The 14,324-nt window shown below is 45.4% G+C and overlaps 1 protein-coding gene across 1 annotated transcript in view; it reads right to left on the bottom strand.

Annotated features, from left to right (window-relative positions):
- camk1ga (calcium/calmodulin-dependent protein kinase IGa) overlaps nucleotides 1–3,188 on the bottom strand; it is a gene marked incomplete at its 3' end in the record, with an annotated part of 9,752 nt that extends 6,564 nt beyond the window's left edge. The window contains exon 1 of the mRNA XM_079509736.1: nucleotides 3,080–3,188. Coding sequence (XP_079365862.1) covers nucleotides 3,080–3,165 — 86 coding nt within the window. The 5' untranslated portion in view covers nucleotides 3,166–3,188. The remainder of the gene's footprint in view (nucleotides 1–3,079) is intronic.
- Nucleotides 3,189–14,324: the final 11,136 nt, after the last annotated feature.

Raw genomic sequence — 14,324 nt, 5'->3', positions numbered from 1 at the left:
GCCTATGTGTATACGTTTAGTAAAAGTACAGTATTTTTATACATTGCATTAATGTCTGTGAGATATTTCTGACCCATTTTACGATTTTGAAGTTGATTATCTTTGCCCGTGAAGCTCTCAGAAGGTTCCCCTTCCATGACTTTTCCTAAATATTCGATTCAAATGATCTCTGATTTTCTTTTTTAAACATTTTCTAAATATTAATTTAGGCATACTCATACCATCTCTGCCTGTTCGTTTTCGGTCAAACTGACCCCTGTCACCCTTCCTCCCCCACGGGAGTGAACTTTTCTTTTCCCTTTTTACCTCCTTTATGATGAATTCCTGTTCTGTTCTTTGGCTATATAGAAGTGTGAAGGTGGACCCTCTTGTAAACAAGTGTAATGCTTTATTGGGTCGTCCACTCACAGTTAACAGTCTTTGTATTGAGTTGTGCTTGAAATGTACTGTAATTCTGCAAACTGTTAATAAATAATTCAATCAATCAATCAATCAATCAATCAAACTTAGTTCACACCTCCAGACAGCCCATTGTTCAAGTATTCGATATTTAAAAGACAATGGCTCTACCCCGCTGGGGGGAGAAGGTTTGTACTTTTACTCAAGTACATTTTGAATACCGGACGTTCACTTGTAACAGAGTATTCTTTTACATTACAGTATTGATATTTTTCAAGTAACTTGTTTACTTTACACCACTGCTAACAGGCTAACGAGCTAATGGGCTAATGGGCTAATGAGGCAGACAGAGGTTCAGACGGCGACTGTTTGTTCTGGACACCTAAGTATTAATTAATTTACAAAAAAGAGGTTTCTGCCCAACAGTGATGTTCGCACGCACGCACACGCGCACGCACGCACGCACGCACGCACGCACGCACACGCACGCGCACACGCACACGCACACACACACACACACACACACACACACATACACACAGGTTCATTGACAGAATCAGGCCCAAGGCTGCCACCGAGTTGACTAATCTGCGTGCGACTCTGCAACGGTATTGGAGGGATTAACCTGAGATGTTCTAATCCAGTAATAGCTCCTCTGGGCAATTTTAAGACTTAACCCTATAGAACACTAAACACAGACAATTATATTTTTGGAATTTTCACAATGTTGCTGATGTCTAAGGTGGGCGGGTCTTTCAGTAACTTCATGATGCTCAGTGACATCATAGAAGGTAGGTTTGTTTCCCTGCCCACATCCCTGTTTTTTTCTACAGGCAGGTGTTCGGGTGAATTTCACCTGAGTTTAGTGATAGAGTGATCCCATACACCTGACCCACAATGGTCTTTTTTTTTGTCAGGTGAAACCTAAGCAAGAAAGTACTGCCGAAGCAGACAACCCGCAACACTCCAGGTTAGAATAAAGTTCTTACGGTGCAAGGCTCGAATATACAAGTTGAAATGAAGAAAATGCCAGCACTCATTGTATGTCCTTTTGATATGACTTTATTTACCTCTGACGTTGATAACGAACGCGTTTCGGCCTGTGTGGCCTTCGTCAGCGTTATGAAAGGTGAAAAGGTGAAACCTGACTAATGAAAGCTCATGAAATGTAGATGACCTACAGTCATTTAGAGGACCTATAGTCATACTGACGGCCTAGCCTGATTGGCTGCCTCGTCTGCCTCCTCTGGCCAATGAACAGCAAGCAACGGCATGCCAATGTCATCCAGGCACACACGCACCTCTTATCTTTGTTATTTATCATTATCTGGCCAATGGGACAGCAACCATTGCCAACCAACATGCATGCACACACTCAACACTCGCAGTGTATAACAGAGGGAGCCCATGCGATCTGCAAGAATCACTCACAACATGTTTTATACCGTCGGGTCTGTTGCGACGAGTCGACAGTTTGAAAATACGGGTCCTACGTGCATTAAGCCATTAACGTTGGTCCGGCTGCATGATTTAGTTTTGTCCAACGCGATTACGTAAAACAGCATGGCTGCGCCTGACGTGCGGATAATAACAATAACAATAATAATATGGGAGGAAAACAAAGACAAAAAGGGGGACAGCGGAGACAGCGCCTGTTTCACCTGGTGAGCAACTCCCACAGCCATAATACTAGAGGGAGCGTAAATAATGATCTGGTGCCACCCATTTTCAGAACCAATATGGGTAAATTCACATTTCACAGCACTGCCACTCAAGTGTGGAATGCCCTGCCCCCTTCCCTCAAAACAAGCAGATCACTGGTTTCCTTTAAAAAGGGTCTGAAAACTCACCTGCATCACTGTCATCAGGTCAAAGGGAGAGAAGGTGATTGGCTCCCCCCTCCCCCCTTTATGTTTATTAATGTATTTCTATTCCAACCTGTACATGTAGATTTAATGTGTTTGAGAAACGTATTATTTGTTGTCACTGTTGTGACATGTTGTGAATGAATGCATAGGACCCGAATGGAAACAAGACCGCAATGTCTTTCTTCGGTGCTGTCCTTTTCGACCAATGCTGTGCTTGACTGTACCCTGTACTGTTTGCATTTTTTTGTCTAATAAAATTAGCAATCAATCAATCAAAACACATTATTACTATGTAATCATTTCTTGTTTTTTTACTGGACCATGTCCCAAAGGAGACATGTGGCGGACCAAAGGAGACATGTGGCGGACCAAAGGAGACATGTGGCGGACCAAAGGAGACGTTCCCAAATCCATGACATTTTTCTTTTCTCTTGTTGCTATTTTTCATATCATATTATATTCATATTTGAATATGATATGATATATTTGAACTGGTGCCCCCCCCCCCCCCCCCCCCCCCCAAATACATACATCCAAACAGAAAAGTCCTATATCTGATTGCATTAAACAACATTAAACTCACTTTGCCACTCGATTTATATACGACTCACTTTATGCATGTGCATAAAGACGTCTATTGACAGGGACAGGGACGTCCATGACAGTCAAGTGTTGGATTTGTTCCTAACCCACAGGTTGAGTCCCTGTACTTATGACCCTGGCCTTGACTCCCACCCCCCCCCCCCCCCCCCGCCCCCTGGGGTGTCCCTATAGTCTCCTGACCCACAGGTTGAGCCCTTGACTGTACTTACGAGCCCATCTTGGCCTTGAAGTCGAACACCTCTTTGATGTTGGAGGTGTTCTTCTTCCAACTGCAGCTGATCTCCTTACGCCCCATCCTGGCTGAGAGGTCACAGGAGGTCGCCGTGGCCCTAAGTGAAACAACACAAAAACATTTACATCTCTGGGTAAAAAGTAAGTAAGCCTTGCTGAGACATGCATGAGGCCCATATAGGGGCAGGAACCTATCTCCTGTTTCTGTAGCCATGAGGCCCATAGGGGCAGGAGCCTATCTCCTGTTTCTGTAGCCATGAGGCCCATAGGGGCAGGAACCTATCTCCTGTTTCTGTAGCGTGAGGCCCATATGGGCAGGAACCTATCTCCTGTTTCTGTAGCCATGAGGCCCATAGGGGCTTTTGATTGATTGAAGAATTTATTAACAGTTTGCAGAATTACAGTACATTTCAAGCACAAACTCAATACAAAGGCTGTTAACTGTGAGTGGACGACCCAATTAAGCATTACACTTGTTTCCAACAGGGTCCACCATGTTCAAATCATCAAAACATTTAGAGACGTACAAATAGACACTTCTATAGACAGAACAGGAATTCATCAAAAAAAGAATTCATCAAAAAGGAGGTAAAAAGGGAAAAGAAATATATACAGTGAGGGGAAAAAAAGGGGTGGGCGGTGGGGGGGATTCACGTTCAGCTCCGTTAATTTGTTTGTTTTCCTTGGGGGAGCTGCGTTGGGTCCCCAAGTCGGCTCCGTGGCCGTACCTTGAGTTGGCTGTGTGGCCGTGACCGTCTCTTGTGTTGTCCTTGCGTTGGGTCCCCAAGTTGGCTCAGTGGCCATACCTTGAGTTGGCTGTGTGGCCGCGACCGTCTCTTGTGTTGTCCTTGCGTTCGTGTTTGAGGGATTCCGATTTTACAGGGGCCAGTTTCGAATTGCAGCCGTCCGTAGGTGCCCTTTGAGAGCGGTTTTGAAAGAGTCAAGGGATTTGCATGTCTTAATGACAGTTGGTAGGGCGTTCCACATTTTAGTGGCATAGGAGCGAAAAGAATTTAGTCCCTTGTTTGTGCCGAATCTGGGTTGTACATGGTTCGTTGCACTCCCTCTGGTGTTGTGGGTGTGGACTTCGTTAACATTAAGGAAGTATCTAGACAGGTACATGGGTATCTTGGTGGTGTATCGAATCTTGTGGACCAGACCCATTGCAAGATGCTGTACTCTGTCGTCGACCCTAAGCCATTCCAGCCTGTCGAAGTGGGCAGGGGTGAGGTGGGTTCGGGGGGCTAGATCAAGTAGGAGCCTGACCAGTTTGTTTTGGGAAGTCTGGAGCCTGGTTTTAAGGGCCTTTGAGGTGCTGTGGTACCAGGAGGTGCATGCATAGTCAAAGAAACCCTGTACAAGGGCTCCTGTTAAGGTCTTCAAGGTGTTTTTGTTGACCAGTGAGGAGATCCTGTAGAGGAATCTTGTTCTATGGTTGACTTTTTTGATTACGTTGGTGGCCATTTTATCACCGGAAAGATTAGCCTCCAGGATGGAACCTAGGTAGGTAATTTCATCTTTACGTGTGATAACATTGTCACCCACTCAGGAACCTATCTCCTGTTTCTGTAGCCATGAGGCCCATAGGGGCAGGAGACTATCTCTGTTTCTGTAGCCATGAGAACCATAGGGGCAGGAGCCTATCTCCTGTTTCTGTAGCCATGAGGCCCATAGGGGCAGGAACCTATCTCCTGTTTCTGTAGCCATGAGGTCCATAGGGGCAGGAGCCTATCCCTGTTTCTGTAGCCATGAGGCCCATAGGGGCAGGAGCCTATCTCCTGTTTCTGTAGCCATGAGGCCCATAGGGGCAGGAGCCTATCTCCTGTTTCTGTAGCCATGAGGTCCATAGGGGCAGGAGCCTATCCCTGTTTCTGTAGCCATGAGGCCCATAGGGGCAGGAGCCTATCTCCTGTTTCTGTAGCCATGAGGCCCATAGGGGCAGGAACCTATCTCCTGTTTCTGTAGCCATGAGGCCCATAGGGGCAGGAGCCTATCTCCTGTTTCTGTAGCCATGAGGCCCATAGGGGCAGGAACCTATCTCCTGTTTCTGTAGCGTGAGGCCCATATGGGCAGGAACCTATCTCCTGTTTCTGTAGCCATGAGGCCCATAGGGGCAGGAGACTATCTCTGTTTCTGTAGCCATGAGGCCCATAGGGGCAGGAGCCTATCTCCTGTTTCTGTAGCCATGAGGCCCATAGGGGCAGGAACCTATCTCCTGTTTCTGTAGCCATGAGGCCCATAGGGGCAGGAGGCTATCTCCTGTTTCTGTAGCCATGAGGCCCATAGGGGCAGGAGACTATCTCTGTTTCTGTAGCCATGAGGCCCATAGGGGCAGGAGCCTATCTCCTGTTTCTGTAGCCATGAGGCCCATAGGGGCAGGAGCCTATCTCCTGTTTCTGTAGCCATGAGGTCCATAGGGGCAGGAGCCTATCTCTGTTTCTGGAGCCATGAGGCCCATAGGGGCAGGAGCCTATCTCTGTTTCTGTAGCCATGAGGCCCATAGGGGCAGGAGCCTATCTCCTGTTTCTGTAGCCATGAGACCCATAGGGGCAGGAGCCTATCTCCTGTTGCTGTAGCCATGAGGCTCATAGGGGCAGGAGCCTATCTCCTGTTTCTGTAGCCATGAGGCCCATAGGGGCAGGAGCCTATCTCTGTTTCTGGAGCCATGAGGCCCATAGGGGCAGGAACCTATCTCCTGTTTCTGTAGCTATGAGGCCCATAGGGGCAGGAACCTATCTCCTGTTTCTGTAGCCATGAGGCCCATAGGGGCAGGAGCCTATCTCCTGTTTCTGTAGCCAGGAGGCCCATAGGGGCAGGAACCTATCTCCTGTTTCTGTAGCCATGAGGCCCATAGGGACAGGAGCCTATCTCCTGTTTCTGTAGCCATGAGACCCATAGGGGCAGGAGCCTATCTCCTGTTTCTGTAGCCATGAGGCCCATAGGGGCAGGAGCCTATCTCTGTTTCTGTAGCCATGAGGCCCATAGGGGCAGGAACCTATCTCCTGTTTCTGTAGCCATGAGGCCCATAGGGGCAGGAGCCTATCTCCTGTTTCTGTAGCCATGAGGCCCATAGGGGCAGGAGCCTATCTCCTGTTTCTGTAGCCATGAGGCCCATAGGGGCAGGAGCCTATCTCCTGTTTCTGTAGCCATGAGGCCCATAGGGGCAGGAGACTATCTCTGTTTCTGTAGCCATGAGGCCCATAGGGGCAGGAGCCTATCTCCTGTTTCTGTAGCCATGAGGCCCATAGGGGCAGGAACCTATCTCCTGTTTCTGTAGCCATGAGGCCCATAGGGGCAGGAGGCTATCTCCTGTTTCTGTAGCCATGAGGCCCATAGGGGCAGGAGACTATCTCTGTTTCTGTAGCCATGAGGCCCATAGGGGCAGGAGCCTATCTCCTGTTTCTGTAGCCATGAGGCCCATAGGGGCAGGAGCCTATCTCCTGTTTCTGTAGCCATGAGGTCCATAGGGGCAGGAGCCTATCTCTGTTTCTGGAGCCATGAGGCCCATAGGGGCAGGAGCCTATCTCTGTTTCTGTAGCCATGAGGCCCATAGGGGCAGGAGCCTATCTCCTGTTTCTGTAGCCATGAGACCCATAGGGGCAGGAGCCTATCTCCTGTTGCTGTAGCCATGAGGCCCATAGGGGCAGGAGCCTATCTCCTGTTTCTGTAGCCATGAGGCCCATAGGGGCAGGAGCCTATCTCTGTTTCTGGAGCCATGAGGCCCATAGGGGCAGGAACCTATCTCCTGTTTCTGTAGCCATGAGGCCCATAGGGGCAGGAACCTATCTCCTGTTTCTGTAGCCATGAGGCCCATAGGGGCAGGAGCCTATCTCCTGTTTCTGTAGCCAGGAGGCCCATAGGGGCAGGAACCTATCTCCTGTTTCTGTAGCCATGAGGCCCATAGGGACAGGAGCCTATCTCCTGTTTCTGTAGCCATGAGACCCATAGGGGCAGGAGCCTATCTCCTGTTTCTGTAGCCATGAGGCCCATAGGGGCAGGAGCCTATCTCTGTTTCTGTAGCCATGAGGCCCATAGGGGCAGGAACCTATCTCCTGTTTCTGTAGCCATGAGGCCCATAGGGGCAGGACGCTATCTCTGTTTCTGTAGCCATGAGGCCCATATGGGCAGGAGCCTCTCTCCTGTTTCTGTAGCCATGAGGCCCATAGGGACAGGAGCCTATATCTCCTGTTTCTGTAGCCATAAGGCCCATAGGGGCAGGAGCCTATCTCCTGTTTCTGTAGCGTGAGGCCCATAGGGGCAGGAGCCTATCTCCTGTTTCTGTAGCCATGAGGCCCATATGGGCAGGAGCCTATCTGATGAGGTCAGATCAACATATGGATTGAATTCTGTATGGTCATGGCCATATATGGAGCGTGTCTTGAGTGTACAGGGCGTGTCTAGAGGCCCACGGCCGCCCACCCGTGCCGGGCAAAACAACATTCTAAATACATGCTGCGATGACAGTTGAGTTGACCAGTTGGCGGAGCCCAGTGGTGGTGGCTGCTGCTAGCACACGCTCCCCCCCCCCCCCCCCTCCCCTCCCCCCCAAACAGCTCTGGTGTGAGTGGAGGGACAACTCCCCCGACGGCAGGTATTTTCACAACTACTGTACAGTGCCCCGCTGTTTATAAACCAAAACACAGTTTGGGCTTGTTTTCACAGGCTGCTACTGCGGCTGCTCTGTTCACAATCGCGACAGGCACGTTCACTATACTGTTCTATAAACCAAAATGCAGTTTGGACTATTCTCCGCTTGGAAAATAGCGGGGTTATGCCGCTGACCTTGGCCTGGTTTTCTCTGGTCAAGGACTAGCAGAGCATTTCACCTGCACTTACATAAACAGAACTATACCTTACATAAACTGGTCAAGCTGCTCTTACATAAACTGTGAGGACAGAACGCGTCGTGCTATAAGCCCGTTTGTACCGATCACTTTACACAGGAGCCAAGGAGCTCCGGGATTACAGCCATTAATACCAGCCAGTGGAAACTCTTGCCACATCCGTCTGTTCCTTTAGCCAGGGCTGGAGAATAACACATGTACTCAAGCACTATTCTTTCTTTTGGAACACAACTAAACACCTTTCTCTTTGAAATACAACCAAATACCTTTCTCTTTGCCGCTGTCTTTGATTTAGCTATTCTTTCTTTCTTTCTTTCTTTCTTTCTTTCTTTCTTTCTTTCCTTCTTTCTTTCTTTCTTTCTTTCTTATTTGATTACTTCTCTGCCCGTGCCCCATGATGACCCACCTCTTTCCAACCCATTTTGCTAGTCTAAACTGGCACCTGGTAGAATACAGAGTTAAGCAATTGAAAATGGGATTGACATTCCTTGCCCTGAATACCATCAGATCCGCATACCTGACTAAGTACCACAAAGAAGTGAGTGACACCCACAGCCATAATAATAGAGGGAGCGAGAACAACGATCTGGTACCACCCACTTCCAAACAAGAATGGGTAAATTCTCCTTTTACAGCACTGCCACCAAAGTATGGAATGCCCTGACCCCCTCCCTCAAAGAATGCAGATAACTTACATCTTTTAAAATGGGCCTGAAAATCCACCTTTCAGCAGGCCCAAGGGAGAGGAAATCACTCCCCCAACACGTTATTCCAACCAGTTCCTTTCCCCTCCATCAGGCTGGCCAAGGGGAGGCAGTTTAGAGATCAGGATTACTGCATGTTTTTTGTGAGGGTACCTACCCTAGGGGACATGGGGAGAACATGCAAACTCCACACAGAAAGGCCCTTTCGCCAACCTCACCTATAGGGTATGGGCACTGATGACGTGGAGGAGAGAACACGTCCCCCAGCGCTCAAACCCAGGACCTTAAGCAGTTATATAAAGTCATTAAATATGAATTTGATGAACATGATCGATGATCGATAATTATAGTCCAACAACACATGAGTGTGAAATGTGAATTCACACTTTTTGTACTTAACACTTGTACTGCCACGTTAGTTGGAAATGTATCTATTCATGTGCTCATATGGCTAGCGACGCGACTGTGATCGGCCATCAATAACGCTTGTTTTGATTAGAATCGTAATGTCGTAATCTCTATAGATTCAGAGATAAAAGGGTGGGAAGATTTTGGCTAACGGAGTCAATGGGGGGGCATTGACTTCCAGTTTGTCGTTGCGCGACACAGATGCTCATAGACAGTAGCGCAATCTCTAATTGTATAAATATTAAACATTAAAAGATGGAGATCTCCGCTCATCGCAGTAAATGTATTAACTATAACATTTGAATGCATGACTTTTACTTTACGTAACAGAGCATGCAGCGTACTATTCTGGAGTTGCTACTTTTACTTATAAGTAAAAGCCGTGAGTACTTTTACTCATAAGAAAAAGCCGTCAGTACTTTCTTCTTCTGCCGCTAATCTGTCCCCTGGCGACGGGGAACAGATTATGTTGATTGTTGACTTGGACAGAAACAGGGTCGTCTTTTAATCCTGCTTTGGGACACCTTTAACCCTGACCAGGAACTGGACACCTAAGGTCAACACCATCCATCTCTCATGGACAGCTTTAACCCTGACCAGGAACTGGACACCTAAGGTCAACATCATCCATCTCTCATGGACCCCTTTAACCCTGACCAGGAACTGGACACCTAAGGTAAACACCATCCATCTCTCATGGACACCTTTAACCCTGACCAGGAACTGGACACCTAATGTCAACACCATCCATCTCTCATGGACACCTTTAACCCTGACCAGGAACTGGACACCTAAGGTCAACATCATCCATCTCTCATGGACACCTTTAACCCTGACCAGGAACTGGACACCTAATGTCAACACCATCCATCTCTCATGGACACCTTTAACCCTGACCAGGAACTGGACACCTAAGGTCAACACCATCCATCTCTCATGGACACCTTTAACCCTGACCAGGAACTGGACACCTAAGGTCAACACCATCCATCTCTCATGGACACCTTTAACCCTGACCAGGAACTGGACACCTAAGGTCAACACCATCCATCACTCATGGACACCTTTAACCCTGACCAGGAACTGGACACCATCCATCTCTCATGGACACCTTTAAGATCAACACCATCTCTCATGGACACCTTTAATTAATTGTATTTAATATTTATTTAACCAGTAAAGAACACTGGCCAAGAGGCAGAAATAAAATGACAATTCAATGCCACATCGTACATATAAACGATGTATATAAACAGACAATAGTACATCCAAAATACACTTCAAAGTACCTATAAAATACAAAGTGATACACTTTAAGTGACAGAAGGGCGCAAAATTGATACAATGTACAATATGTACAGAAATATGTAGGCTTAAACAGAGGCTATAGCACATGTCCGAACATGTGCAAATGTTGGAGTGTACATCTGTTCTGAGGTGATCCTATTGAAACTTCTCAGGCCAATTAGAGTCTGGTCTGCAGGTCGTTCCAAGACCAGGGGTCAAAGAAAGCAACACATGTTTTACACCCTTCAGATGTAAATGCTGGTACTACACAAAGTAGCCAGGCCTTTGAAATGTTTAGACCGTTCATTAAGGTCAGCACCATGTCCACCTTTAAGGTCAACAACATCTCTCATATACACCTTTAAGGTCAACACTATCTGTCCTTTAAGGCCAACCATCTCTCATGTCCACCTTTAAGACCAACACCATCTCTCATGTCCACCTTTAAGACCAACACCATCTCTCATGTCCACCTTTAAGACCAACACCATCTATCATGTCCATTTCATTTAGTTAAACCTATTTGATACTGTGATACTACGTCTTTCTTTTTTCGCAAAAAGGTTAGGCAAAAAATACCCTCGGCATGCATTTTAAAGTGGATCAGAGAATATAACGTGACTAATTAATCATACAGCTCTCGACCTTAAAATACAAACCAGCATGACAAAACTACAATTCTATCTACTAGCTTAGCCATGTCAACAGAATCAACCGGCAAAGAAATCGAATGAATGAATGAATGAATGAATGAATGAACATTTCGGTACATTTCGGTACATTTCGAAAGCCAATATTTTGTACTTTTACTCAAGTACATTTTGAATTCCAGACTTTCACTTGTAACAGGGTATTTCTACAATGCATTATTGATACTTTTAAGGACTAGGTCGTCACTACGGCAGCCAATCAGGGACTAGGTTTGGTCATTAAATCCGGAGCTGTCTCATACCAGCAGCTGGTAAAAACGTTTACCGTGGCAGGGAGCAGGACCTCTCCTGAGTTTCAATAAATAATAATATAATATAATATAATATAATATAATATAATATAATATAATATAATATAATATAATATAATATAATATAATATAATATAATATAATATAATATAATATAATATAATATAATATAATATAATATAATATAATATATATTTTTAGTGCAGGGAGCAGCCGGTGGGTGAGGTATTAATAAATAAAAACATATATTAATATTATATAATATTTACCTGGGAGGAGTGCAGGGCGCAGCCGGTGCATGAGGTATCTCCACAGATCTACCCGCCTTCTCCAAGCAGACGCTCGCTGTTCAGCGCTGAGGGGGGGCGGGGCTTGATGATGTCACCGTCAGCTGTGAGCGTGCTCAGTCACATAAGAGCTGCTGACGAACAGTTAAACCTTAATGCTCTGGACAAGAAGCTACGTGGCAGGCTGATCTTGTTAGGTGAACTGTAGGCCCACAGTGAAAGCAATGATGCCATGTGTTCCTTAACCCAGAGGTTCCCAACCACTGGTAGGCCTACTATAGTAGCACTGGTGGTACTGGAGCCCCCCTCTGCATGGTGGTACACAGAGGAGTCGCCCAAAAAAGGAGAAATAAGACAAAAGTGGAATGAAATATATTACTACAGGTAGCCTATAGTTCTTCTGACCAAGCAATTGGTTGAAATAGGCTATCCAACCGTGCTGAAATGAGCATGACAGCACACCTAGCCGTTAACAGAAGATTTGAGAACAGAATAATCACACCAGAGTTTTGTCAGAGCAGCAGCATTATTGGTTTAGGAATGGAACAAAAAGGGCAGGTATACGCTCCTGAATTTGAATCAGTTATGGTGGTACTTGCATGAGAACCGAATATTTTCTGAGGTGGTACTTCAGTATAAAAAGGTTGGGAACCAATGCCTTAACCAACTTAAAAGTATAGCAGTTAAAACCATGAACTCGTTCAGCAGCATATCAAACAACAAGCATGTAGCCTACATTAAAAAAACAATTTCACTATTGGTGTCTTTGGATTGAACCTGCAAGTAGATCTTGGAGGTATAATTCTCTCTAATGTTTGACTAACGAGCAGCAGCTGCATTCTGGGAAGTGTACAGTTATTTGAGGTGTAATCAATGTTGACCATATATGGCAGCTTCTGCTCCATTCCTGAGTTTTGACTCAACTTGAGCACATACACTCCAATATACAATGCAGGCTATACAGGGACACCTCCATTGCAGTGTTAATTTAACTTTGGGATTGTAACCAAATGGACCCCAGTGTTGTACCTCAGGGTTACAAAAAACAGCCAAGATGGCTCGGTTCAATATAATTTACATAATTCCTGCTACTACAGTATATCATTTATGAGCGTTATCAGCTCCTGTGTCTTCTTTCCCCCTTTTCTGGGTCCTGGCGGTCAGTTCAGTTGAAGCTGCAGGAATGAAACCAAACACTACACTATACAGCCAAATGATGGCAGACAAACTCGCACAATAGCGCCCCACTTCCAATAATAGGACAATTTACAATTTAGGCATTTAGCAGACGCTCTTCGTCCAGAGCGATTTACAGTAAGCAAGAACACCACATGGTAATACATAAAAATAGTAATCTAGAATCATAAGCAAGTTAAGAACCTCACATCTGCCGAACAGTATATCTGTACAATTAAACTATGAGTAAAATGCTATCTAAATTACATAGGTTTTGTCTTTAAATACGCCGTAAGGTTGTCGAGGCTAGTGCAAGTGTTACGGCAAGTGCTACGGGCTAAGATAGAGTCTGAAGAGGTGAGATTTCACACTAGGCTACTAGCCTACGGCATAATATTGGGAGTGAGTCTGCAGTTCTGATTGCAGTGGGAAGTTCATTCCATAGTTTTGGAGCCAGAAGGGGAAGAGTCTGGGATGTGTGGAGCGTTATTCTGCCTGTTTTAGTGAAGGTTCTGCCAGCCTCCCTCCCTGTGTTGGCTGATCTGGGCGAGCGATTCAATAACAATGGATGGAACATATGACATATTATGTACCAAATATGAACAGCATATTTGTTTTTCGAGCTATGCTGCGAACAAGATCTGACTGTGCACGCACGCGCACGTGCACACACACACACACACACACACACACACACACACACACACACACACACACACACACACAACACACACAGTTGTATTAACAGTTTTTTGTAGAATGGGTACAGGTCAATACAAAATCTGCTACGAGGATAAAACCAGGGTCCTCCTTTCAATTCATCAGAACATTCAAAGATATACAGATATACACTTCTATGCAAAGAATAGCCTGATGAAGGCCGGATAGGCCGAAACGTTGCTGTTTCCCTATTAAAGTTTTTTCAATGCATATGCGGGTGTTTGTTCTTTTTTTTATGCAAAGAAAAATAAAATACAAAATAAATCACACACCAGGTGCATTCATTGACAGAATAAGGCCCATGGCTAACCACTAATCTGCGTGTGACTGCGACGTGATTGGAGGGATTATCCTGGAGCTGTAGGGCCAATCAGAGTGGGGAACAGATTAACTGGGTGTTCTAATCCAGTAATAGCTCCTCTGGGCTATTTTAAGACATGATGAAATATTAAAGAGTAGCCTACCTCAAGTTGCCATGTATGGCTGTACTTCAATATATTTTAATGAGAAATATTTGTAATGGAATACATTACATTGGGTAAATGTTTGTTTAGTGATGGTGGTTTGACAAAAAGGATGTTTATGTTTAGTGTCCTAGCTAGGGTTAACCAAATGGTGGTGAAACATTACCACTTTAGCATTAACCTGATAGCAGGCTGGCCGACTTGATTTGACACAGAAAATATTAATATTCATAATAATCAATTAATTAATACAACTATTAGTTTTTACTTCACATCCATTAATTTAAAGTTACTTAAATTAAAAAAAAACGAATTCAATGAATGAAAGTAGTTTGGTAGTGAATTAATTAATCTATATATGTATTTATTTCA

This window comes from Electrona antarctica, assembly GCF_951216825.1.
Source record: "Electrona antarctica genome assembly, chromosome: 9".
Taxonomy (NCBI): domain Eukaryota; kingdom Metazoa; phylum Chordata; class Actinopteri; order Myctophiformes; family Myctophidae; genus Electrona; species Electrona antarctica.
Note: the sequence above shows the minus strand (reverse complement) of the source record. Positions and strands in the feature narration are given on the sequence as shown.